Source organism: Papio anubis, chromosome 3, assembly GCF_008728515.1.
Source record: "Papio anubis isolate 15944 chromosome 3, Panubis1.0, whole genome shotgun sequence".
Lineage (NCBI taxonomy): Eukaryota > Metazoa > Chordata > Mammalia > Primates > Cercopithecidae > Papio > Papio anubis.
In genome coordinates, this window is record NC_044978.1 from 131,806,014 (window position 1) to 131,830,488 (window position 24,475).

The 24,475-nt window shown below is 37.4% G+C and overlaps 1 protein-coding gene across 1 annotated transcript; it reads left to right on the forward strand.

Annotated features, from left to right (window-relative positions):
- The first annotated feature begins 661 nt into the window (after positions 1-661).
- IBSP (integrin binding sialoprotein) lies at positions 662-12,140 on the forward strand. The gene is made up of 6 exons (XM_031664600.1): positions 662-2,434; positions 2,528-2,578; positions 2,674-2,751; positions 6,163-6,225; positions 10,299-10,457; positions 11,064-12,140. The coding sequence occupies exons 1-6, from the start codon at positions 2,381-2,383 to the stop codon at positions 11,613-11,615; spliced, it is 957 nt and encodes a 318-aa protein (XP_031520460.1). The 5' UTR covers positions 662-2,380; the 3' UTR covers positions 11,616-12,140.
- The last annotated feature ends 12,335 nt before the right edge of the window (positions 12,141-24,475 follow it).

Genomic DNA, 24,475 nt, shown 5'->3' on the forward strand with positions numbered 1-24,475 from the left:
TGCCTAGATATATGCATATTTCTCTACAAACTATACCTAGTCTGTACTTCAAGTATTTATGTTGTCTTTTCAACGTATTAAACATTAGGTTTTAATGTTTCCTATAGCTCTAAAGTCAGAACAGAAAATACATTGTACTAACTACAGAAATAAATACTGTTGGTAGTTTATCATACTCTTCCCAATAAAACTTGAAATTAAATCCTCAAAACTCTCCTTTAAGAATGTTTGAATTGCTGTCTGGGTTAGTAGTGGTCACTATAGAGGTCTTTGCTTTTTTGTCACTCACAAAGTAAATAAAATTAGATTTATATAGGCAACCAATTCTGCCTACATGAACTGCTTGGTTCTTTGTATCATTATTATTATTTCTGCCATCTTTTCATCTGGTTATTTTTATAGTTTGTTATGAGAAATTTATGCAATCAAAACTGTTTCTATAATTCTATGTATTTAAGTTTTTAGCTCTTTAAAATATTATAAATATTCCGACCCTTTTCATAAAGTGGCAAAGCAATAATCTTTCTGTTTTGCTGATGGGCTTGGTCACAGCTGCAAAGTTCAAAGCATTATTTAGACCACCCCAATAGCAATCAGTGCTGCCTAAAAAGATGGGCTCCTTCAGGAGCAAAGCCTGTTTATTTCCATGTGGCCAACAAGGACTTTTACTAAGATAGGACTGTGAGAAACTGTATGGGCACCAAAACCCAAAGACACTCTGCCACACAAAAAGAGTGTGACTTAGGACCCAAGACAGTACCTCCAGGACTTAGTGTCAGATACTCAATAAGGATGCAATAAATCTTGGCTGATGATGACACAACACAAAATTTACCAGCAGGGTTCAATATATGACATTGTTTTGCACATTTTAAATATTACTTTTTGAAATGTATTCATGGGAAATTGCCATCATCACTACGTTTTGCTTCCAAAATATTGCCAGCGCTGTGACTATGTATGAGAAGGTGCTAACAATTAAATGTGTATGTAAATGTAAATGGCTGAGTGTTAGTAGGCTTTCAGCTAACCTTGCCCAACCTCTATTATGATATAATTTTAAATACAAGTTTATTAAATAGAATAAAATTAAAATAGGATAGCATTTGACTATCTCCTTTTACTCATGAGGAATTTATGTGGAACTGAGGCTCTTTGCATGGCTCCAAGCCCCAAGATTATTCAGGCCCTATTCCCACTTTGAGAGCTGCATCTTCAATTGTTCCATAGAATTGAAATTTTCATCCATGTCTGTCACCCTAACCCTGGAGAGCTCCTAATCCATCCCAGTACAGTCTCACACACTAGCAGATGGAAAACTTAAATGGAGCTGGAGGGCAATTTAATTTGAGGAAATCTGCCCCTGATACCCCAAGGCGAAACTCTGAAGAACTCTTCTCATGGAAGCATCCTCAGGGGAGTGGCTGTTGGGTGCTACATGCTATCAGTGTGGTATTTCATGTATTTTGGATCCTCTCTGCCTCTCTCTCTGTGTGTCTTATCCACTCACCCATACACACACACCACACACACACACACACACACACACACCATTATTCCAAGATATTCAGAGAAAAATAGCTCATACTATCCATTTTACAAATAAATTTTTAGCCCAAAACCTATACAGAAGCTGGAAATTGCCTATAGGGTATTGGTGATTTTTGCTTTTTTGTTTTGTTTTTGAGACAGGATCTCACTCTGTTGCCCAGGGTGGAGTACAGTACAGTAGTATGAACACAGCTCACTGCAACCTTGGCCTCCCAGGCTCAGCCTCTCTAGTAGCTAGGCCTACAGGTGTGCACTACCATGCCAAGCTAAGTTTTGCACTCTTTGTAGAGAACAAGTTTCACCATGTTGCCCAGGCTGGTCTCAAACTCTTGGACTCAAATGATCTGCCCACCTTGGCCTCCGAAAGTACTGGTTTTAGAGGCATGAGCTACCACACCTGATCAAATTTTTAATTGTAAACAAACAAACAGGGCACACAACTACACTAACAATTCAATTCACTTAGCTGACACTCCCATGTCAATATTAAGAGGGCTGTTACACCAGTGTGAAGTACCCTAAGTATTCAAAATCTCTTGCAGTAATGAAAAGGTCTTCCATTGACAAATCACAGAACATAGGTTAAAACCAAGTACGGAACTCATGATTATATAAATGGATAGGTTAAGTCAGTTCTGTGTTACTTAAGTGGAAGGAAGAGTTTGAAAATAAAAGCTATAATTTAGTTTTAATTAGTCAAAGTGATAGTTACACAGAAATGAAAACAAATTAAATACTTCATCTTTAAGTATGAGCAAAAAAGTTATGCACTTAGTTTTAATATTTTATTAACCTTACCACTTCATTAATTCCAGAAGCAATCACCAAAATGAAGACTGCTTTAATTTTGCTCAGCATTTTGGGAATGGCCTGTGCTTTCTCAGTAAGTTCTTTATCAAAAACCTACAGTTATTTTCAGTTTTGTCTTTTTATATAAAAGAAAAATTATGTCACAATTAAATGTTCTTTAAAACAGATGAAAAATTTGCATCGAAGAGTCAAAATAGAGGATTCTGAAGAAAATGGGGTAATTAATTTTAGCATACTTCCTTGGCCTGATTATACTTGCTGTATATTTATTGTATATTAAACATGAATATATCATTTATTTTGTTTTTGCAGGTCTTTAAGTACAGGCCACGATATTATCTTTACAAGCATGCCTACTTTTATCCTCCTTTAAAACGATTTCCAGTTCAGGTAAATACAGAAATTCATTTTTCTTCAGTTTAATTTCTATTATAATTTAAAGGAGATCAAATTTATAAAACACCTAAATTCAACTCTCACTGAAATTCAGTCAGAAAGACTGCTTACTATAAGAAGTTTGTTTTTAAGGAAATAAGGTTTATTTTCTAAGTTCTCTTTTAAAGCAGACATATACACAGAGTAAAATCATTTGGGTCATTTGGGTACAGTCTAGAATGATATAATAAAAACAAACACTGTAGCACATCGAGCTCCGGTGTTTTTGCTAACTCACAGACAAAAGCGGATGGTTTTATCAGTTGTTGACCAATTCCATCAGTGATAAGGTCACTGGCTGTCCTATTACAGCTGATTCAAAACTGTCAGACAGCTGTTTACATGTGGCACTGTCAAGTCCTTTAATTGGTAGGGGAAAATTTGACTTCATAAACATCAGAGGTCATTATTTTTTAAAAACCTTGATAATCATTGGTAACTTCTGAAGATTTGCTTTACCTTAACCTGTGTGGGTCACTAGAGCAATATGTCATACACTGGAGCATAATTATAATGGTAAAACTGCAGAGGAAAAAGAGAAATTCATGACGTGCACGAAAAAAGCTTGTGAGAAAAACAAACCATCCCTTAAATTTGTAAACAAAAAGGAAAATAACTAAAACTAAAAATAAGAGTTTCCAATTTTGCTGGGTTACCTGTGAAGGGTGCCTTTGAAAACCAGAGGGTGTGGTGTTGATTTTAAATATACAACAAACTAGGATTGCACTGTTTTTAGTACTATACAGTTTGGGTTCAGGACACCAATTATGCACCACTTGACCCAGGACTCTTGAGACACCAAAAGCAGTCAGGATGCTGAAAACGATGCCTCAGCACAGTGGCTTGGCATTGCATCTTACCATATGCTGGGCTAATCCATCTCTAACCTCTACAATGATAGGAAATCATCATTTTAAAGTATTTCTAGAACCAGCATAATTATGGGGAATTTGTGTGGCCACAAAAATATGAGCATGAATGAAACAAGAGTTGTGGGTTTTCAGAATTGTATTCCCTTCTTTGGTTCACCTCAGGCCCATAAATAAACAGTGCTCATTTGAAAGTTTGCTTCGTTCTCTTTTTTAAACTAAATGGAAATGATAACAAATTCAAGTCTCTGACTAGCTCCTAAACTTTTCTGAAATATTAGGTACATAGAGATATTCATTCCCATCTGGATATTTTTACAGATATGTATGTATGGGCCAATTAAAATGTCCATAGTGAAGCAATGTTCGGAGGCATTACAGTTCTCAATATTGATAGACCTGAGGTTTGTAGATCAAGGAGATCTTTAATATACAAATTTTTTCACAAATTATATGCAGATAGGCCCATCTCAACTAATGTAGAATTTGTAAGATGGTTGTTTTTAAATTAAATTATATAAAATATATCTCCCAATCCAACTGTCTGACCTAGTATTCATGACCCATAATTCTACTTTACAAAATTTGATTTTCTTTAAGCGTATTGTTAGGTATTTAGTGCCCAAGTTGTCACCCCAAAATACATTAAGCTGTATTGGCTTCGAAAGTCATGTTTTCGTCAAACAAATCTGCATTTATATACAATATTTCTAAACTACCAAGTTACAATGAAATATGTTATTTGGATTGCAAAGTTATCAGCAAGCTATCTACTATAGTTTATGTATCTGCTAGACTATAGAAATGAAAGTGTAAGTAAATTTAACATCCTAACCTTCTTAATTGAGAAAACTGTCTTTTTGTGATTCAAATGATATTTTATTAGTGTGTGAACTCATAGAAGGCAAGAACTTAATCTTATATTTCTTTTATCAGACTCATCTCAGCTATGATACAAGAGTTGTGGGTTTTCAGAATTGTCCTCCGTTTAAGAACTCTCATCTATCTGTGTAGACAGATGAAAGACTTCTTGGAGAATCAATTGGACTTAGTAACAAATTGGTAATAAGGCATAAATGAAAGATAGGGAAAAAATGCCAAAGATTCAAGGCATTTCATACAGCTTTTAAAGTGTTCTCACTGTAGACACTAATCAAAGAGTGATGTGGTTGAGCTAGGGAGAAAGACAGAGGTGAAGGAGCATGTAAAGTGATTGAAATCCCCCCACTGAGAGAAACAGTTCTGATTGCATAAATATACTGTCCTCTATAATTAAGTTAACTAACAAACAGAAACAGTTCAAATATAATACTCTACTCTATTCACCCTAGAGGAAGGCACAACTGTTGAGGTCATGGCACTGGAAGAACAGGTTTAATTATTCTCTTTTCCATCTGAGGTTATTCCTGGCTTGAGGTGACAAGCATTCCCTTTCCTTGGGTGGATGATGTGGCCATCTGAAGAATGAGCCAGCAGGGACAGTCCCACAGGACCTGGACATGAATGTTGTCTCACATCTGATTTCTAACCTAGAAGTCAGAGATCCTTCTGCAGATATATTTTCTAAATGCAAGACACTTAACTGGGTCATCAGAATCAAAGCTAAAAATTGCAGGGAAGGAAATGATAGAATTTTAGGTTGGAATTTTCATTTCCTTTCAACAAGTAGCAAAACTCATTAGTTTATAATTATATTTTTATATACAAAATCTTAATTTCTTCTCATTCAACACTGAACTTGTTAGAGGGATGTTGCTCTATACAACCTCCTAAATAATTAAATGAATAAATTTTTTCTATCATAAGACTTTTACTTCACATGTATAAATTAACCTCATTTTAGTAACTGACTTTAATTAAATTTAAAGACACTAAAAATTATATGCAAATTAAATTTTGTTAAATTAAATGCTAATTTAAATTCAACAGGAGAGCTCACTATGTAAGAGAATCATCTATAGCAACTTTCATTTTATAGTAAGCTAAATGATTTCTTTTATGTTTTATAAATAAAATTTTAAAATGTTAACTATATCTTAGCCCAAGGTCTGCCTTGAACCTGCTGGAGAAGTCACAACATTTTTAGGCTGCTGATTCATTCTCCATAAAATTTAAAAATTGGACCAGATAATCCACTTGTTCTCTCAAAGTTAAACAATTCTGTGATTCATTGCCCTAGTTTTTACATACAAAATGTTTCAATATATTGTCAATGTTTGGAAGTTGACAAATGGGACATCCAATTCGTATCTTGATCATAGTAAAATGCCTATTTTTCTCTAACTTCATTTTGCATGTCTAATCTGTCTAATCTATCTTTCACACATCAGTATGCAGTCTGTTCTTAGTAAACAAATCAATCAAGATGGTAATACTAATTAGATTGAGTAAATATTTGTGTGTATTTTATTGTGATTCAATTAGCAGGAAATTTAAATTGCTGTTGAATATATTTGTACACAGATAAGTGTATACATACATGTATATATATTTTTAGGGCAGTAGTGACTCATCTGAAGAAAATGGAGATGATAGTTCAGAAGAGGAGGAGGAAGAAGAGGTAAGGAATTCTGCAATCTTTTCATAATAAAGCATACAGCACAAAAAACAAATAGGAAACTAGTCTATTGCAGTCTGGACTCAGCAAATAGCCATTGTCACTTTACTAACTGCCCACAATATCCTATTTTGGATAAGCAGAATTTTATTTAGATTAGAATCCACTAACATGACCTGTTTAAAACACTATTGCAGTTTGGGGTTGAACTTACTTACAAATGGTGCTCAAAACCAAAAATGTCTCCCTTTTAAGTAGAAGTAGTATAAAATCTGATAAAAAGCAATGGAAGTAGTATAAAATCTGAAAAAAAAGCAACAGATAGCATTACTTCTATTTAGGTGGCTAGAACATGATATTAGAAGACAAATGAATAATAATCCTAAACTCAGTGCAAGACTTGTTTTAAGGACTGAACTTTAAAATTTAATTTACCAAGAGGGTAATATGTAAAAACTAGTTTATATCCTCTACAATATTATTGTGATTCATCAGCCTTTCGTAACCCACAAAGTAGGGTTATTCTTTTTAATAAAAATTTCAGGCTTGGTGTGGTGGCTCACACCTGTAATCCCAACACTTTGAGAGGCCAAGGTGGGCGGATCCCTTGAGGTCAGGAGTTTGAGACCAGCCTGACCAACATGGTGAAACACCGTCTCTACTAAGCATACAAAAATTAGCCAGGTGTGGTGGCATGCACCTGTAATTCCAGTCACTCGGGAAGCTGAGACACGAGAATCGCTTGAACCTGGAAGGTGGAAGTTGCGGTGAGCCGAGATCCTGTCACTGCACTCCAGTCTGTGCAACAGATCAAGACTCTGTCGCAGAAAAAACAAAACAAAACAAAACAAAAATCATACGTCTTTTTGGGTAATAATAAAATTCATAGGTGTATAAATATCTTCCCATATAGTTTTACAGATTAGTGTAGTCCTGGGCTAAGATTCATCTACATGTCTTGGAAATTGTGCTACCATGTTTATAACTGACATTCTCACCTAAGGAAACATACCAATTAGGATGCATCTTCCCACATAGTCAATTATAGCTATCCACTGGTTTGGGAACCTTTTAAATTCAAGTATTCTCAGGTGCTATTTATGAACAGACAATGATAATCAAAAATGGATCATGTATTAACAGCTATCTTGAAAACAAAATGGCGTGGGAACTTGAAAGGTGGCAAATCATTAGTTTGGTTTATTTTTAACTATAAAAGCAACATTTCCCGTATCATAATTTATACTAACAGCTTGAAGGAAGGCCTTACAAGAATGTTAAGCCAGTATCAGGAAAAATGCCACCCACTAAATCCCACAAAATTTCTCCTGGAGTTCCACATAGCAATCTTACACAAGAACTAGGCTAGGGTTATCCATTTAGTTATAGCTATTTGCTGTACAGTGATTGTAAAATTGCCTTGTCAACTACATTTCCCAACTAGATTGCATATCTTTTGGGAGTGGCTCTTCATTCCTTGTTGTGGTGGTTGAGGATTGAGGAAGACTAGGACTTCTTTGGGGGTTCTGATGAAATCAAGTACACACAAAATTTTGCCAAGGATCTCTGAACATTTAAGGTCTCCCCAGAATGTATCTGCAGACACCTCATGACCGTAGGTTAAAATCCCTGCTTTGGGGAAGAGCCATGCTACCCAGTTTTATATCTCCTCACGCTGTCTAGCATAATTTCTTATACATATATGTTGCCCAGTAAATATCTGGTGGTTTGGTTTTGAAACTTCAGAGGAATAAATGCAACAAACTTTGTTCATTAAAAGTAGTATGAGGAGAATACTTAGGCATATTTTCTATTTGGTGATCACACATTTTCTTTTTCCACTCCTAAACTATTTAGTCTCATAAAAGAAACTTTTATTGAAATATACATAATAAAATTATCCTAATTATACACCTCATTGAAATTTCAGAAATTGAACACATAAGTGAAACTAGCACTCATATCAAAAAGCAGTGCATGCCTTGTGTTCCATTCCATTCATTAACAAACTCCCACAAAAGACAACCACTATTAGATTACTTTGGCCTGTTTTGTATATTACAAATATAGGATCATACTTCATTTACTCTTTGTGTGTCACTTCTTCACTCTCAAATTTAGAGATTCATCCATGTTGTTCTGTAGTTGTAGGTCATTTATTCTCATTGTCAGTATTTCATTATGTGAATGTACCAAAATGTGTTATTCTTCTGTTGATGGGCAGTTGAGTAGTTTCCAAGTTTGGGTGATTACAAAGTGCTGCTATGAACTTTCTAGAACTTCTTCTGGTGAACATATATATAGTCATTTCTGGAAGCCATTTCACCCAAAGTGAAATTTCAGAGTCAAAATCTACTAAGGCATATATTCAACCTTAGATGGCAACCAGCTTTCCAAAACAGACGTACTCAGGTAAACTCTCACCATCAGTGTATGAGGGTTCCGGTTGCTCCTCATTCTCACCAACACTTGCTTCTTTCAGTCTTGTTAGCCAGTCTAGTGAGTTGATAATATCTTTGTAAGCCCAAATTAGTGCTATTTTTCTATCCAATAAAATTTGTGAAGCCTCATATCCATCAACAGATTGACCTATTTTCCTATTTAACTTATGTGCCGTGGAACATCCTTAAATAAAGTATCTGGGAAAAGAAAAGGTGTTGTAAGAGAAACGTAAAAGTTGGGATATTGGGCCTTTAGTGGTGACCCTGCCACCAATAAACTGCTGTCTATTTGACCTCATACGAGTCATATAACCCAATCAGATTTTTCAACTGCAAATAGTGTATTCTACTCTGGGGAACTTTCTAAGGATGCTAGCATTAATTTCTCCTTCTACCTCTGAAAGCTCTGTTGGAATAAAGCATAAACATAAAACAATAAACAAACAGCACAGTGTTTTGGGGATATTTGACACAATTAACTTGGAGATTGTTTAGGGTATACTCTGGTAGTACTGCAACCCTTCACTGAAATAGTGAAATTTACAAATTTGATGAAACAAACATGTGGTGCTTCAGTCACTTTGTTTTAACAATAGGTAGGCTAAATATTTGTTTGTTTGTTTTAAACTTTAAAAGTTATCACAATCTCTTAAAATGTGTTGAAATGAATTCAACTTTGTTTTAATAATAGGCAGGCTAAATATTTATTTGTTTGTTTGTTTTAGACTTTAAAAGTTATCACAATCTCTTAAAATGTGTTGAAATGAATTCAATTTTCAAGTATTTGTTTAAATAAATCCTATATATAGGAAACCCTGACTTTTAATATTAGCTACGAATTACACTGAGATCAACTCAATTAAAAAACAATTGCCTCACAACACAAAATAAAGGCAAAAGATGAAATATTAAAGATTATAATAGACATTCATTTGAAGAGTATTAATTTTTTAAAACACTTCATGCAGACTGGGTGCAGCGGCTCATGCCTGTAATCCCAGCACTTTGGGAAGTCAAGGTGGGCAGATCATGAGGTCAATAGATCGAGACCATCCTGGCCAACATGGTGAAACCCTGTTTCTACTAAAAATACAAAAATTAGCTGGGTGTGGTGGCATGCACCTGTAGTCCCAGCTACTCAGGCGGCTGAGAGAGGAGAATCGCATGAACCCAGGAGGCAGAGGTTGCAGTGAGCCAAGATTGCACCATTGCACTCCAGCCTGGCAACAGAGCAAGACTCTGTAAAAAAACAAACAAACAAACAAACATACAAAATCTTCATGCAATAATATATCACTAAGAATTTCTTGGAGTGTTTAGTTTCTTCTTTGTACAGAAAAAAATGATGTGTCAAATGCCTGAAACACAAATATTTTTTAATTGACAAAATACAAAGCAGAAATATCTAAAACATAATATAGTGTGGAGTAAGGAGGATTAAATAACTTGGAGTTGAGCTCTTAGAGATGAGAAGTGCAAATGGCATAAGCGAAGGCAGGCTTTGAGTGATCAGCCAGCTGAGGGATACAAAGTTTTTCCAAATAATAAACCTCCAACAAATGAGTCACAGCTCCAACAAATCTTGAACTATCTTCCAGGTAAAATAATTTTTGTTACTATGAATATTTCTAACAGGAGACTTCAAATGAAGGAGAAAACAATGAAGAATCAAATGAAGATGAAGACTCTGAGGCTGAGAACACTACACTTTCTGCTACAACACTGGGCTATGGAGAGGACGCCACACCTGGCACATGGTATACAGGGTTAGCTGCAATCCAGCTTCCCAAGAAGGTAACAGTGGAATTATTCCTCCAAAATGAAATTATTACCATTAATAATAATGGTAATATTCAATCTTTTTAAAACATTTTTACTGGAGTCTAAGGGTATCCTAACACTATACACATAATATTTTACACTATCTTTATTAACTCATTAAAAAAGTGAGAGCAGATACACTTTTCCTATTTACAAATAAGAAAAGATCTTCTGCCAGACAAGTTCTCCTCCCATGTTATTACACTGACTTTTACATTATAATGGAAGACTAAGAACACACATCTAGGCATGGATAAAAGGTCCTGAGAGATACCATGACATTCCAGGGAAGAGAATTCCAAGACAGAGAAAGTGAGTAGCAAAACGATAGGAAGAATCTCCCCCAGGAAAGGCATTTTCTATAAATAATGGCACACTTTCCCCATCAAAACCCATGACAAAGGGATTTATCCTGAAGTTTTAAAGCCCCCAATCATTTTGTAAATTAAATTGGTCTTAATTCAAATAAGACGCCCAGAACAAGACTGTCAGTATAGAATATTGTGTTGAATGAGTGATGGCCTTAAATTTTACATTTTTCACAGCTAGATTTGGGTTCTTTCAAACGTTTCCTTACAGGCTGGGGATGTAACAAACAAAGCTACAAAAAAGGAGGAAAGTGATGAAGAAGAAGAGGAGGAAGAGGAAGAAAATGAAAACGAAGAAAGCGAAGCAGAAGTGGATGAAAACGAACAAGGCATAAACGGCACCAGTACCAACAGCACAGAGGCAGAAAACGGCAACGGCAGCAGCGGCGGAGACAACGGAGAAGAAGAAGGGGAAGAAGAAAGTGTCACTGGAGCCAGTGCAGAAGGCACCACAGCAACCGGAGGGCAGGGCAAGGGCAGCTCTAAGACAACAACCTCTCCAAATGGTGAGTTTGAACCTACAACCCCACCACCAGTCTATAGAACCACCTCCCCACCTTTTGGGAAAACCACCACCGTCGAATACGAGGGGGAGTACGAATACACGGGCGCCAATGAATACGACAATGGATATGAAGTCTATGAAAGTGAAAACGGGGAACCTCGTGGGGACAATTACCGAGCCTACGAGGATGAGTACAGCTACTTTAAAGGGCAAGGCTACGACAGCTATGATGGTCAGAATTACTACCACCAGCAGTGAAGCTCCAGCTTGGGATGAATTCATCCATTCTGGCTTTGCATCCGGCTACCATTTTCAAAGTTCAACTCAGGAAGGTGCAATATAACAAATGTGCATATTATAATGAGGAATGGTATTACCGTTCCAAATTTTCTGTAATTGCTTCTGCAAAGTAATAGGCTTCTTGTCTCTTTTCTTTCTGGCATGTTATGGAAAGATCATTGTAAATCAGGGCCATCTATCAAGCAGTACACCAGCTCATAAGATCAAATTCCATTGAATGGTTTGAGGTTGTAGCTCTATGAATAGTAGTTTTTAACATGCCTGTACTATTGCTAACTGCGAAAACATACTCTTTGTACAAGAAGTGCTTCTAAAAAGAATGTCATTGACAATGACACTGTATACAATAAATGTGTAGTTTCTTAATCGCACTACCTATGCAACACTGTATATTAGGTTTGTCATCCTCATGTATTTTTATGTGACCTGTATGTATATTCTAATCTATGAGTTTTATCACAAATAAAAATGCAATCCTTCAAATGTGTTATAATTAAGAAAAGAAGTGAGAGATTCAGAACGGAAAAAGGTGAAACAAATGGAAGACTATTTCACTAAAGGAGAAAAGCTTATTTCCACTATGGTTTAAAACTAAGAGGAGCTGTAAACATTTTCTTTTGGCTAAATCAACATAACTAAGACTTTGCCTGCTTGTGGGCAGGGTTAGCCATATACATCAGGGGAATGAATGGCTCTTATTATGGTTGCCAGATATAACAAATATATAGGATGCCTATTAAACTTGAATTTCAGATAAACAATGAATAATTTTTAGTGTAATTATACCCCATGCAATATTTGGCCTTTGTGAAGTAGTTTGGACATACTTATACTAAATAAATGATTCACTACCTATCTAATACTCAACTTTATTATATAATTATTTTTTGAGACAGAGTCTCACTCTATCACCCAGGCTGGAGTGCAGTGGCACTATGTTGGCTCACCACAACCTCTGCCTCCTGGGTTCAAGCCATTCTCCTACCTAAGCCTCCCGAGTACCGAGGATTACAGGCATGCACCACCACACCTGGCTAAATTTTTGTATTTTGGGTAGAGACAGGGTTTCACCACATTGGCCAGGCTGGTCTTGAACTCCTGACCTCAAGTGATCCATCCACCTCGGTCTCCCAAAGTGCTGGGATTACAGGTGTGAGCCACCATGCCCAACCCTGATACTCAACTTTAACTGAGTGCTTTGTTTATCTAGCAATCCTACTTCTACTTGGCTTAATTTTAGCTGGGCAAGAGGTGGAATGAGGTAGAAAAAAACTCTTACACAACACATACACACAAAGAAGGGCTGATATATAAAGACTTAACAGCAAGTCACACCTTGATATAAACCTGAAATAAATTTAAAATGGGAGTAAAGAAGGAAAGTAGATAGAAGAAGCAAGAAGAACAAAAATGCATTCACCTTTTAATTTATTAACTGAAAAGATGTTTTGAACATCTACAGAGCCAGAGAATGTTCACACATTGAGCATATGAAAATGAAGAATGCTGTCTTTGGTGTAATTTTAGTCTATTAGCTACCAGTTGTGAGACTTTCCATGCATCATGACATTCATTTTTCGTAACTTTTTTCTTATTATATCTTCATTCTAAAATTTGTTTCTCAAATATTCAAACCAAAAATTTTAAAATATTTGGTTTTAAATAAATACATATTTTTTCCCATGAGTTGTGAGGGTATGGGTGGTATTCGGTTACATGGTGATTTGTGAGATTTTGGTGCACCTATCACCCGAGCAGTATACACTGCACCGTATTGGTAGTCTTTCCCTCGCCCCCTTCCACTCTTCCCGCCAAGTCCCCAAAGTCCATTGTATCATTCTTATGCCTTTGCATCCTCATAGCTTAGCTCCCACATATCAGTGAGAACATACGATATTTGGTTTTCCAATCCTGAGTTATTCCACTTAGAATAATAGTCTCCAATCTCATCCAGGTCACTGCAAATGCTGTTAATTCATTCCTTTATGGCTGCGTAGTATTCCATCATACATATATATATACACCACAGTTTCTTTATCCACTCATTGATTGCTGGACATTTGGGTTGGTTCCACTTTGCAATTGTGAATTGTGCTGCTATAAATACGAATGTGTTCAAATATGCAATAAATATATGTGTGTTCAAATAATGACTTATTTTCCTCTGGGTAGGTATCTAGTAGTGGGATTGCTGGATCAAATGGCAGCTCTACTTTTAGTTCTTCAAGGAATCTCCACACTGTTTTCCATAGCGGCTGTAGTAGTTTACATTACCACCAGCAGTGTAGAAGCATTCCATGTTCACCACATATGTGCCAACATCTACTGTTTTTTTTTTGTTTTGTTTTTTGATTTTTTGATTTGGGCATTCTTGCAGGAGTAAGGTAGTATGGCATTGTGGTTTTGTTTTGCATTTCCCTGATCATTAATGATGTTGAGCATTTTTACATATTTTTTAGCCATTTGTATATCTTCTTTTGAGAATTGTCTGTTCATGTCCTTAGCTCACTTTTTGATAGGATTTTTTTTCTTACTGATTTGTTTGAGTTCATTGTAGATTCTGGATATTAGTTCTTTGTCAGATGTATAGATTGTGAAGATTTTCTCCCACTTTGTGGCTTATCTGTTTGCTCTGCTGACTGTTCCTTTTGTCGTGCAAAAGCTCTTAAGCTTAATTAGGTCCCAGCTAGTTATCTTTGTTTTTATTGCATTTGCTTTTGGGTTCTTGGTCATGAAATCCTTGCCTAAGCCAATGTCTAGAAGAGTTTTTCCAATATTATCTTCTAGAATTTTTATAGTTTCAGGTCTTAGGTTTAACTCCTTAATCCATCTTGAGCTGATTTTTGTGTAAGGTAAGAGATGAGGATCTAATGTCATTCTCCTACATGTGGCTAGCCAATTATCCCAGGACCATTTGTTGAAAAGGGTGTCCTTTCCCCACTTTATGTTTCTGTTTTCTTTGTCAAAGATCAATTGACAGCAAGTATTTCGTTTATTTCTGGGTTCTCTATTCTGTCCCATTGGTCTATGTGCCTATTTTTATACCAGTACCATGCTGTTTTGGTGATTATGGCCTTATAGTATAGTTTGAAATCAGGTAGTGTGATGCTTCCAGATTTGATCTTTTTGCTTAGTATTGCTTTGGCTATGTGAGCTCTTTTTTGTTTTCATATGAATTTTAGAATTGTTTTTTCTAATTCTGCAAAGAATGATGGTGGTTTTTTTTTTTTTTTTTTTTTTTTTTTGAGACGGAGTCTGGCTCTGTCGCCCAGGCTGGAGTGCAGTGGCCGGATCTCAGCTCACTGCAAGCTCCGCCTCCCGGGTTCACGCCATTCTCCTGCCTCAGCCTCCCGAGTAGCTGGGACTACAGGCGCCCGCCGCCTCGCCCGGCTAGTTTTTTGTATTTTTTAGTAGAGACGGGGTTTCACCGTGTTAGCCAGGATGGTCTCGATCTCCTGACCTCGTGATCCGCCCGTCTCGGCCTCCCAAAGTGCTGGGATTACAGGCTTGAGCCACCGCGCCCGGCCTGATGGTGGTTTTTTGATGGGGATTGCATTGAATTTGTGGATTGCTTTTGGCATATTGATTCTACCCATCCACGAGCATGGGATATGTCCCATTTATTTGTGTCTTCTATGATTTCTTTCAGCAGTGTTTTGTAGTTTTCCTTATAGAGGTCTTTTGACTTCTTTGTTAGGTATATTCCTAAGTTGTTGTTGTTGTTGTTGTTTTCTTGCAGCAATTGTGAAAGGGATTGAGTTCTTGATTTGATTCTCTGCTTGATCACTGTTGGTATATAGAAGAGCTACTGATTTGTGTATATTAATCTTGTATGCAGAAACTTTGCTGAATTCTTTTATCAGTTCTAGGAGCTTTCTGGAGGAATCCTTAGGGTTTTCAGGGTAAACAATCATATCCTCAGCAAACAGTGACAGTTTGACTTTCACTTTACCAATTTGGATGCCCTTTATTTCTTTCTTCTCTCTGATTGCTCTGGTTAGGACTTACAGTACTATTCTTAAGAGGAGTGGTGAGAGAGCTCATCCTTGTCTTGTTCCGGTTCTCAGATGGAATGCTTTCAACTTTTCCCTGTTCAGTATTATGTTGGCTGTGGGTTTGTCGTAGATGGCTTTTATTACATTAAGGTATGTCCCTTGCATGCCAATTTTGCTGAGAGTTTTAATCATAAAGGGATGCTGAATTTTGTTGAATGTTTTTCAAAAGTTGAATGCGTCTATTGAGATAATCATGTGATTTTTTAAAAATTCTGTTTATGTGGTGTATCACATTTATTGACTTGTGTATGTTAAACCATCCCTGCATCCCTGGTATAAAACCCACTTGATCATGGTGGATTATCTTTTTGATATGTTATTGGATTCGATTAGCTAGTATTTTGTTAAGGATTTCAGCATCTATGTTCATCAAGGATAACAGTCTGCAGTTTTCCTTTTTGGTTGTGTCCTCTCCTGGTTTTGGTATTAGGGTGATGCTGGCTTCATAGAATAAATTAAGAAGGGTTCCTTTTCCCTTTATCTTGTGGAATAGTGTCAAAAGGATTGGTACCAATTCTTCTTTGAATATCTGGTAGAATTCTGCTGTGAATCCATCTGGTCCTGGACTTTTTTGTTGGTAATTTCTTAATTACAATGTCAATCTCGCTGCTTGTTACTGGTCTGTTCAGGGTATCTAATTCTTCCTGATTTTAGCCAGGAGGGTTGTATTTTTGAGAGAATTTATCCATCTCTTCTAGGTTTTCTAGTTTATGCATGTAAATGTGTTTATAGTAGTCTTCAATTATCTTTTGTATTTCTTTTTTATTATTATTATTACTGTACTTTAAGTTCTAGGGTACATGTGCACAACGTGCAGGTTTGTTACATATGTGTACATGTGCCATGTTGGTGTGCTACACCCGTTAACTTGTCATTTACATTAGGTATATGTCCTAATGCTATCCCTCCCCACTCCCTCCACCCCACAACAGGCCCCTGTGTGTGATGTTCCCCACCTTGTGTCCAAGTGTTCTCATTGTTCAATCCCCACCTATGAGTGAGAACATGTGGTGCTTGGTTTTCTGTCCTTGCAATAGTTTGCTCAGAATGATGGTTTCTAGCTTCATCCATGTCCCCACAAAGGACATGAATTCATCCTTTTTTATGGCTGCACAGTATTCTATGGTGTATATGTGCCACGTTTTCTTAATCCAGTCTATCATTGGTGGACATTTGGGTTGGTTCCAAGTCTTTGCTATTGTGAATAGTGCTGCAATAAACATACGTGTGCATATGTCTTTATAGCAGCATGATTTATAATCCTTTGGTTATATGCCCAGTAACGGGATGGCTGGGTCAAATGGCATTTCTAGTTCTAGATCCTTGAGGAATGGCTACACTGTCTTCCACAATGGTTGAACTAGTTTATGGTCCCACCAACACTGTAAAAGTGTTCCTATTTCTCCACATCCTCTCCAGCACCTGTTGTTTCCTGACTTTTTAACGATCACCATTCTAACTGGTGTGAGATGGTATTTCATTGTGGTTTTGATTTGCATTTCTCTGATGGCTAGTGATAATGAACACTTTTTCATGTGTCTGTTGGTTGCATAAATGTCTTCTTTTGAGAAGTGTCTGTTCATATCTTTTGCCCACTTTTTGATGGGGTCGTTTGATTTTTTCTTGTAAATTTCTTTAAGTTCTTTGTAGATTCTGGATATTAACCCTTTGTCAGATGGTGAGATTGTAAAAACTTTCTCCCATTCTGTAGGTAGCCTGTTCACTCTGATGGTAGTTTCTTTTACTGTGCAGAAGCTCTTTAGTTTCATTAGATCCCATTTGTCAATTTTGGCTTTTGTTGCCATTGTTTTGGTGTTTTAGTCATGAAGTACTTGCCCATGCCTATGTCCTGAATGGTATTGCCTACGTTTTCTTCTAGGGTTTTTATGGTTTTAGGTCTAACCCTTAAGTCTCTAATCCATCTTGAATTAATTTTTGTATAAGGTGTAAGAAAGGGATCCAGTTTCAGCTTTCTACATACAGTTAGCCAGTTTTCCCAGCACCATTTATTAAATAGGGAATCCTTTCCCCATTTCTTGTTTTTGTCAGATTTGTCAAAGATCAGATGATTGTAGACGTGTGGTATTATTTCTGAGGGCTCTGTTCTGTTCCATTGGTCTATATCTCTGTTTGGTACCAGTACCATGCTGTTTTGGTTATTGTAGCCTTGTAGTATAGTTTGAAGTCAGGTAGCGTGATGCCTCCAGCTTTGTTCTTTTGGCTGAGGATTGTCTTGGCAATGCAGGCTCTTTTTGGTTCCATATGAACTTTAAAGTAGTTTTTTCCAATTCTGTGAAGAAAGTCATTGGCAACTTGATGGGGATGGCATTGAATCTACAAATTACCTTGAGCAGTATAGCCATTTTCACAATATTGATTCTTCCTATCCATGAATATGGAATGTTCTTCCATTTGTTTGTGTCCTCTTATTTTGTTGAGCAGTGGTTTGTAGTTCTCCTTGAAGAGGTCCTTCACATCCCTTGTAAGTTGGATTCCTAGGTATTTTATTCTCTTTGAAGCAATTGTGAATGGGAGTTCACTCATGATTTGGCTCTCTGTCTGTTGTTGGTATATAAGAGTCCTTGTGATTTTTGCACATTGATTTTGTATCCTGAGACTTTGCTGAAGTTGCTTCTTAGCTTAAGGAGATTTTGGGCTGAGACGATGGGGTTTTCTACATATACAATCATGTCATCTGCCAACAGGGACAATTTGACTTCCTCTTTTCCTAATTGAATACTCTTTATTTCTTTCTCCCGCCTGATTGCCCTGGCCAGAACTTCCAACCCTATGTTGAATGGGAGTGGTGAGAGACGGCATCCATGTCTTGTGCCAGTTTTCAAAGGAAATGCTTCCAGTTTTTGCCCATTCAGTATGATATTGACTGTGGGTTTGTCATAAATAGCTCTTATTATTTTAAGATACGTTCTATCCTCCAGCCTGGGCGACAGAGCAAGACTCCGTCTCAAAAAAAAAAAAAAAAAAAAAAAAAAAAAAAAGATACGTTCTATCAATACCAAATTTATTAAGCATTTTTAGCATGAAGGGCTGTTGAATTTTCTCAATGGCCTTTTCTGCATCTATTGAGATAATCATGTGGTTTTTGTCTTTGGTTCTGTTTATATGCTGGATTACGTTTAGTGATTTGCGTATGTTGAACCAGCCTTGCATCCCAGGGATGAAGCCCACTTGATCATGGTGGATAAGCTTTTTGATGTGCTGCTGGATTTGGTTTGCCAGTATTTTATTGAGGATTTTTGCATCGATGCTCATCAGGGATATTGGTCTAAAATTCTCTTTTTTTGTTGTATCTTTGCCAGGCTTTGGCATCAGGATGATGTGGGCCTCATAAAATGAATTAGGGAGGATTCCCTCTTTTTCTATTGATTAGAGTGGTTTCAGAAGGAATGGCACCAGTTCCTCTTTGTACCTCTGGTAAAATTCGGCTATGAATCCGTCTGGTCCTGGACTTTTTTTGGTTGGTAGGCTATTAATTATTGCCTCAACTTCAGAACCTGTTGTTGGTCTATTCAGGGATTCTACTTCTTCCTGGTTTAGTCTTGGGAGAGTGTAAGTGTCCAGGAATTTATCCATTTCTTCTAGATTTTCTAGTTTATTCGCATAGAAGTGTTTATAGTATTCTCTGATGGTAGCTTGTATTTCTGTGGGATCAGTGGTGATATCCCCTTTATCATTTGTTATTGCATCTATTTTGTTCTTCTCTCTTTTCCTCTTCATTGGTCTTGCTAGCGGTCTATCAATTTTGTTGATCTTTTCAAAAAACCAGCTGCTGGATTCATTGATTTTTTTGAAGACTTTTTTTGTATCTCTGTCTCCTTCAGTTCTGCTCTGATCTTAGTTATTTCTTGACTTCTGCTAGCTTTTGAATGTGTTTCCTCTTGCTTCTTTAGTTCTTTTAATTGTGATGTTAGGGTGTCAATTTTTTATCTTTCCTGCTTTCTCTTGTAGGCATTAAGTGCTATAAATTTCCCTCTACACACTGCTTTAAATGTGTCCTAGAGATTCTGGTATGTTGTATCTTTGTTCTCATTGGTTTCAAAGAACATCTTTATTTCTGCCTTCATTTTGTTACGTACCCAGTAGTCATTCAGGAGCAGGTTGTTCAGTTTCCATATAGTTGAGTGGTTTTGAGTGAGTTTCTTAATCCTGAGTTCTAGTTTGATTGTGCTGTGGTCTGAGAGACAGTTTGTTATAATTTCTGTTCTTTTACATTTGCTGAGGAGTGCCTTACTTCCAACTATGTAGTTCATTTTGGAATAAGTGTGATGTGGTGCTGAGAAGAATGTATATTCTGTTGATTGGGGGTGTAGAGTTCTGTAGATGTCTGTTAGGTCTGCTTGGTGCAGAGCTGAATTGAGTTCCTGGATATCCTTGTTAACTTTCTGTCTCATTGATCTGTCTAATGTTGACAGTGGGGTGTGAAAGTCTCCCATTATTATTGTTTGGGAGTCTAAGTCTCTTTGTAGGTCTCTAAGGACTTGCTTTATGAATCTGGGTGCTTCTGTATTGGGTGCCTATATATTTAGGATAGTTAGCTCTTCTTGCTGAATTGATCCCTTTACCATTATGTAATGGCCTTCTTTGTATCCTTTGATCTTTGTTGGTTTAAAGTCTGTTTTACCCGAGACTAGGATTGCAACCCCTGTCTTTTTTTGTTTTCCATTTGCTTGGTAGATCTTCCTCCATCCCTTTATTTTGAGCCTGTGTGTGTCTCTGCACATGAGATGGGTCTCCTGAATACAGCACACTGATGGGTCTTGACTCTTTATCCAATTTGCCAGTCTGGGTCTTTTAATTGGAAAATTTAGCCCTTTTACATTTAAGATTAATATTGTTATGTGTGAATTTGATCCTGTCTTTATGATGTTAACTGGTTATTTTGCTCATTAATTGATGCAGTTTCTTCCTAGCATTGATGGTCTTTACAATTTGGCATGTTTTTGCAGTGGCTGGTACTGGTTGTTCCTTTCCATGTTTAGTGCTTCCTTCAGGATCTCTTGTAAGGCAGGCCTGGTGGTGACAAAATCTCTCAGCATTTGTTTGTCTGTAAAGGATTTTATTTCTCCTTCGCTTATGAAGCTTAGTTTGGCTGGATATGAAATTCTGGGTTGAAAATTCTTTTTTTTAAGAATATTGAATATTGGCCCCCATTCTCTTCTGGCTTGTAGAGTTTCTGCCAAGAGATCCACTGTTAGTCTGATGTGCTTCCCTTTGTGGGTAACCCGACCTTTCTCTCTGGCTGCCCTTAACATTTTTTCCTTCATTTCAACTTTGGTGAATCTGACAATTATGTGTCTTAGAGCTGCTCTTCTCGAGGAGTATCTTTGTGGTGTTCTCTGTTTTTCCTGAATTTGAATGTTGGCCTGCCTCACTAGGTTGGGGAAGTTCTCCTGGATAATATCCTGCAGAGTGTTTTCCAACTTGGTTCCATTCTCCCCGTCACTTTCAAGTACACCAATCAGACATAGATTTGGTCTTTTCACATAGTCTCACATTTCTTGGAGGCTTTGTTCATTTCTTTTTACTCTTTTTTCTCTAAATTTCTCTTCTCACTTCATTTCATTCATTTGATCTTCAATCACTGATATCCTTTCTTCCCCTTTATCAAATCGGCTACTGAAGCTTATGCATGCATCACGTAGTTCTCGTGCCATGGTTTTCAGCTCCATCAGGTCATTTAAGGACTTCTCTACACTGTTTATTCTAGTTAGCCATTCGTCTCATCTTTTTTAAGATTTTTAGCTTCTTTGTGATGGGTTTGAGAATCCACCTTTAGCTCGGAGAAGTTTGTTATTACCAATCGTCTGAAGCCTTCTTCTCTCAACTCGTCAAAGTCATTCTCCGTCCAGCTTTGTTCCATTGCTGGTGAGGAGCTGCATTCCTTTGGAGGAGAAGAGGCACTCTGATTTTTAGAATTTTCAGCCTTTCTGCTCTGGTTTCTCCCCATCTTTGTGGTTTTACCTGCCTTTGGTCTTTGATGATGGTGATGCACAGATGGGGTTTTTGTGTGGATGTCTTTTCTGTTTATTAGTTTTCCTTCTAAGAGTCAGGACCCTCAGCTGCAGGTCTGTTGGAGTTTACTGGAAGTCCATTCCAGACCCTGTTTTCCTGGGTATCAGCAGCAGAGCCTGCAGAACAGCAAATATTGCAGAACAACAGATGTTGCTGCCTGATCCTTCCTCTGGAAGCTTTGGCTCAGAGGGGCACCCAGCCGTATGAGGTGTCAGTCGGCCCCTACTGGGAGGTGTCTCCCGTTAGGCTACTCCAGGGTCAGGGACCCACTTAAGGAGGCAGTCTGTCCATTCTCAGATCTCAAACTCCATGCTGGGAGAACAACTACTCTCTTCAAAGCTGTCAGACAGGGACCTTTAAATCTGCAGAAGTTTCTGCTGCTTTTTGTTCAGCTATGCCCTGCCCACAGAGGTGGAGTCTACAAAGGCAGGCAGTCCTCCTTGAGCTGCGGTGGGTTCCACCCAGTTGGAGCTTCCCGGCCACTTTGTTTACCTACTCAAGCCTCAGCAATGGCGGACGCCCCTCCCCCAATCTCACTGCTGCCTTGCAGTTGGATCTCAGACTGCTGTGCTAGTAGTGAGTGAGGCTCCATGGGCATGGGACACTCTGAGCCAGGCGCAGGATATGATCTCCTGGTGTGCCATTTGCTAAGGCCATTGGAAAAGTGCAGTATTAGGGTGGGAGTGTCCCAGTTTTCCAGGTACCGTCTGTCACAGCTTCCCTTTGCTAGGAAAGGGAATTCCCCAACCCCTTGTGCTTCCTAGGTGAGAGAATCCCTGCCCTACTCCGTGGGCTGCACCCACTGTCTGACAAGCCCCAGTGAGATGAACCTGGTATCTCAGTTGGAAATACAGAAATCACCTGTCTTCTGCATTGCTCACACTGGGAGCTGCAGACTGGAGCTCTTGCTATTCAGCCATCTTTGAATCTCATTGATCTTTTGTATTTCAGTGGGGTCAGTTATAATACATCCTGTTTCATTTCTTGGTGAGGTTATTTGGATTTTCTCTCATCTTTTCTTGGTTAATCTTGCTAATGGTCTATCAATTTTATTTATCTTTTCGAAGAACCAGCTTTTTGTTTCATTTATCTTTTGTATTTTTTGTTTTTTTGTTTCAACTTTGTCTAGTTCTGCTCTGATCTTTGTTGTTGTCTTTCTTCTGCTGGGCTTGGGTTAGGTTTGTTCTTGTTTTTCTAGTTCCTTGAGGTGTGACCTTGGATTGTCTATTTGTGCTCTTTCAGACTTTTTGATGTAGATATATAGGGCTATGAACTTTCCTGTTAGCACTGCCTTTGCTGTGTCCCAAAGGTTTTGATAGGTTGTGTCATTATTGTTGTTCAGTTCAAATAATTTTTAAATTTCCATCTTGATTTCATTTTTGACCCAATGCTTATTCAGGATCAGGTTATTTAATTTCCATGTATTTGCATGGTTTTGGGGATTCCTTTTGGAGTTGCTTTCCAGTTTTATTCCACTGTGGTCTGAGGGAGTGCTTGATGTAATTTCAATTTTCTTAAATTTATTGAGGCATGTTTTATGGCCTATCATATGGTCTATCTTGGAGACATTTCCATGCACTGTTGAATAGAATGTGTATTCTGTGGTTGTTGGATGAAATGTTCTGTATGTATCTGTTAAGTTCATTTGTTCCATGGTATAGTTTAAATCCATTGTTTCTTTGTTGACTTTCTGCCTTAATGACCTGTCTAGTGCTGTCAGTGGAGTATTGAAGTCCCCCACTATTATTGTTTTGTTGTCTATCTTATTTCTTAGGTCTATTAGTAATTATTTTATAAATTTGGGAGCTCCAGTGTTAAGTTCATATATGTTTAGGGTTGTGATATTTTCCTGTTAGACAAATCCTTTTACCATTATATAATGTCTCCCTTTGTCTCTTTTAACCACTGTCACTTTAAAATTTGTTTTGTCTGATATAAGAATAGCTACCCCTGCTCACTTTTGGTGTTCATTTGCATGAAATGTCTTTTTCCACTCCTTTACTTTAAGTTTATGTGAGTCCTTGTGTGCTAGATGAGTCTCCTTAAGGTAGCAGATAGTTGGTTGGTGAGTTCTTATCCATTCCACAGTTCTGTGTCTTTTAAGTGGAGCATTTAGGCCATTTACATTCAATGTTAATATTGAAATGTGAGGTACCATTGCATTCATCATGCTCTTTGTTGCCTGTGTACTGATTTTTGTTTTATTTTGTTTTTTGCTTTTGCTTTTTAACTTGTTTTTGTTTTATAGATTCTGTGTGATGTATGCTTTAAAGAGGTTCTGTTTTGATGTGTTTCTAGGATTTGTTTCAAGATTTAGAGCTGAGCTCCTTTTAGCAGTTCTTGTAGTGGGGGCTTGGTAATGGCGAATTCTGCCAGCATTTGTTTGTCTGAAAACAACTGTATCTTTCCTTAATATATGATGCTTAGTTTTGCTGTATACAAAATTCTTGGCTCATAATTGTTTTCTTTGAGAAGGCTGAAGATAGGGCTCCAATCCCTTCTAGACTGTAAGGTTTCTGCTGATAATTCTGCTGTTAATCTGATAGGTTTTCCTTTATAGGTTACCTGGTCCTTCTGACTCACAGCTCTTAACATTCTTTCCTTCATCTTAACTTTGGATAACCTGATGACAATGGGCCTAGGTGAAGATTTTTTTGTGATGAATTTCCCAGGTATTCTTTGAGCTTCTTGTATTTGCAGTCTAGGTAACTAGCAAGACTGGGAAAGTTT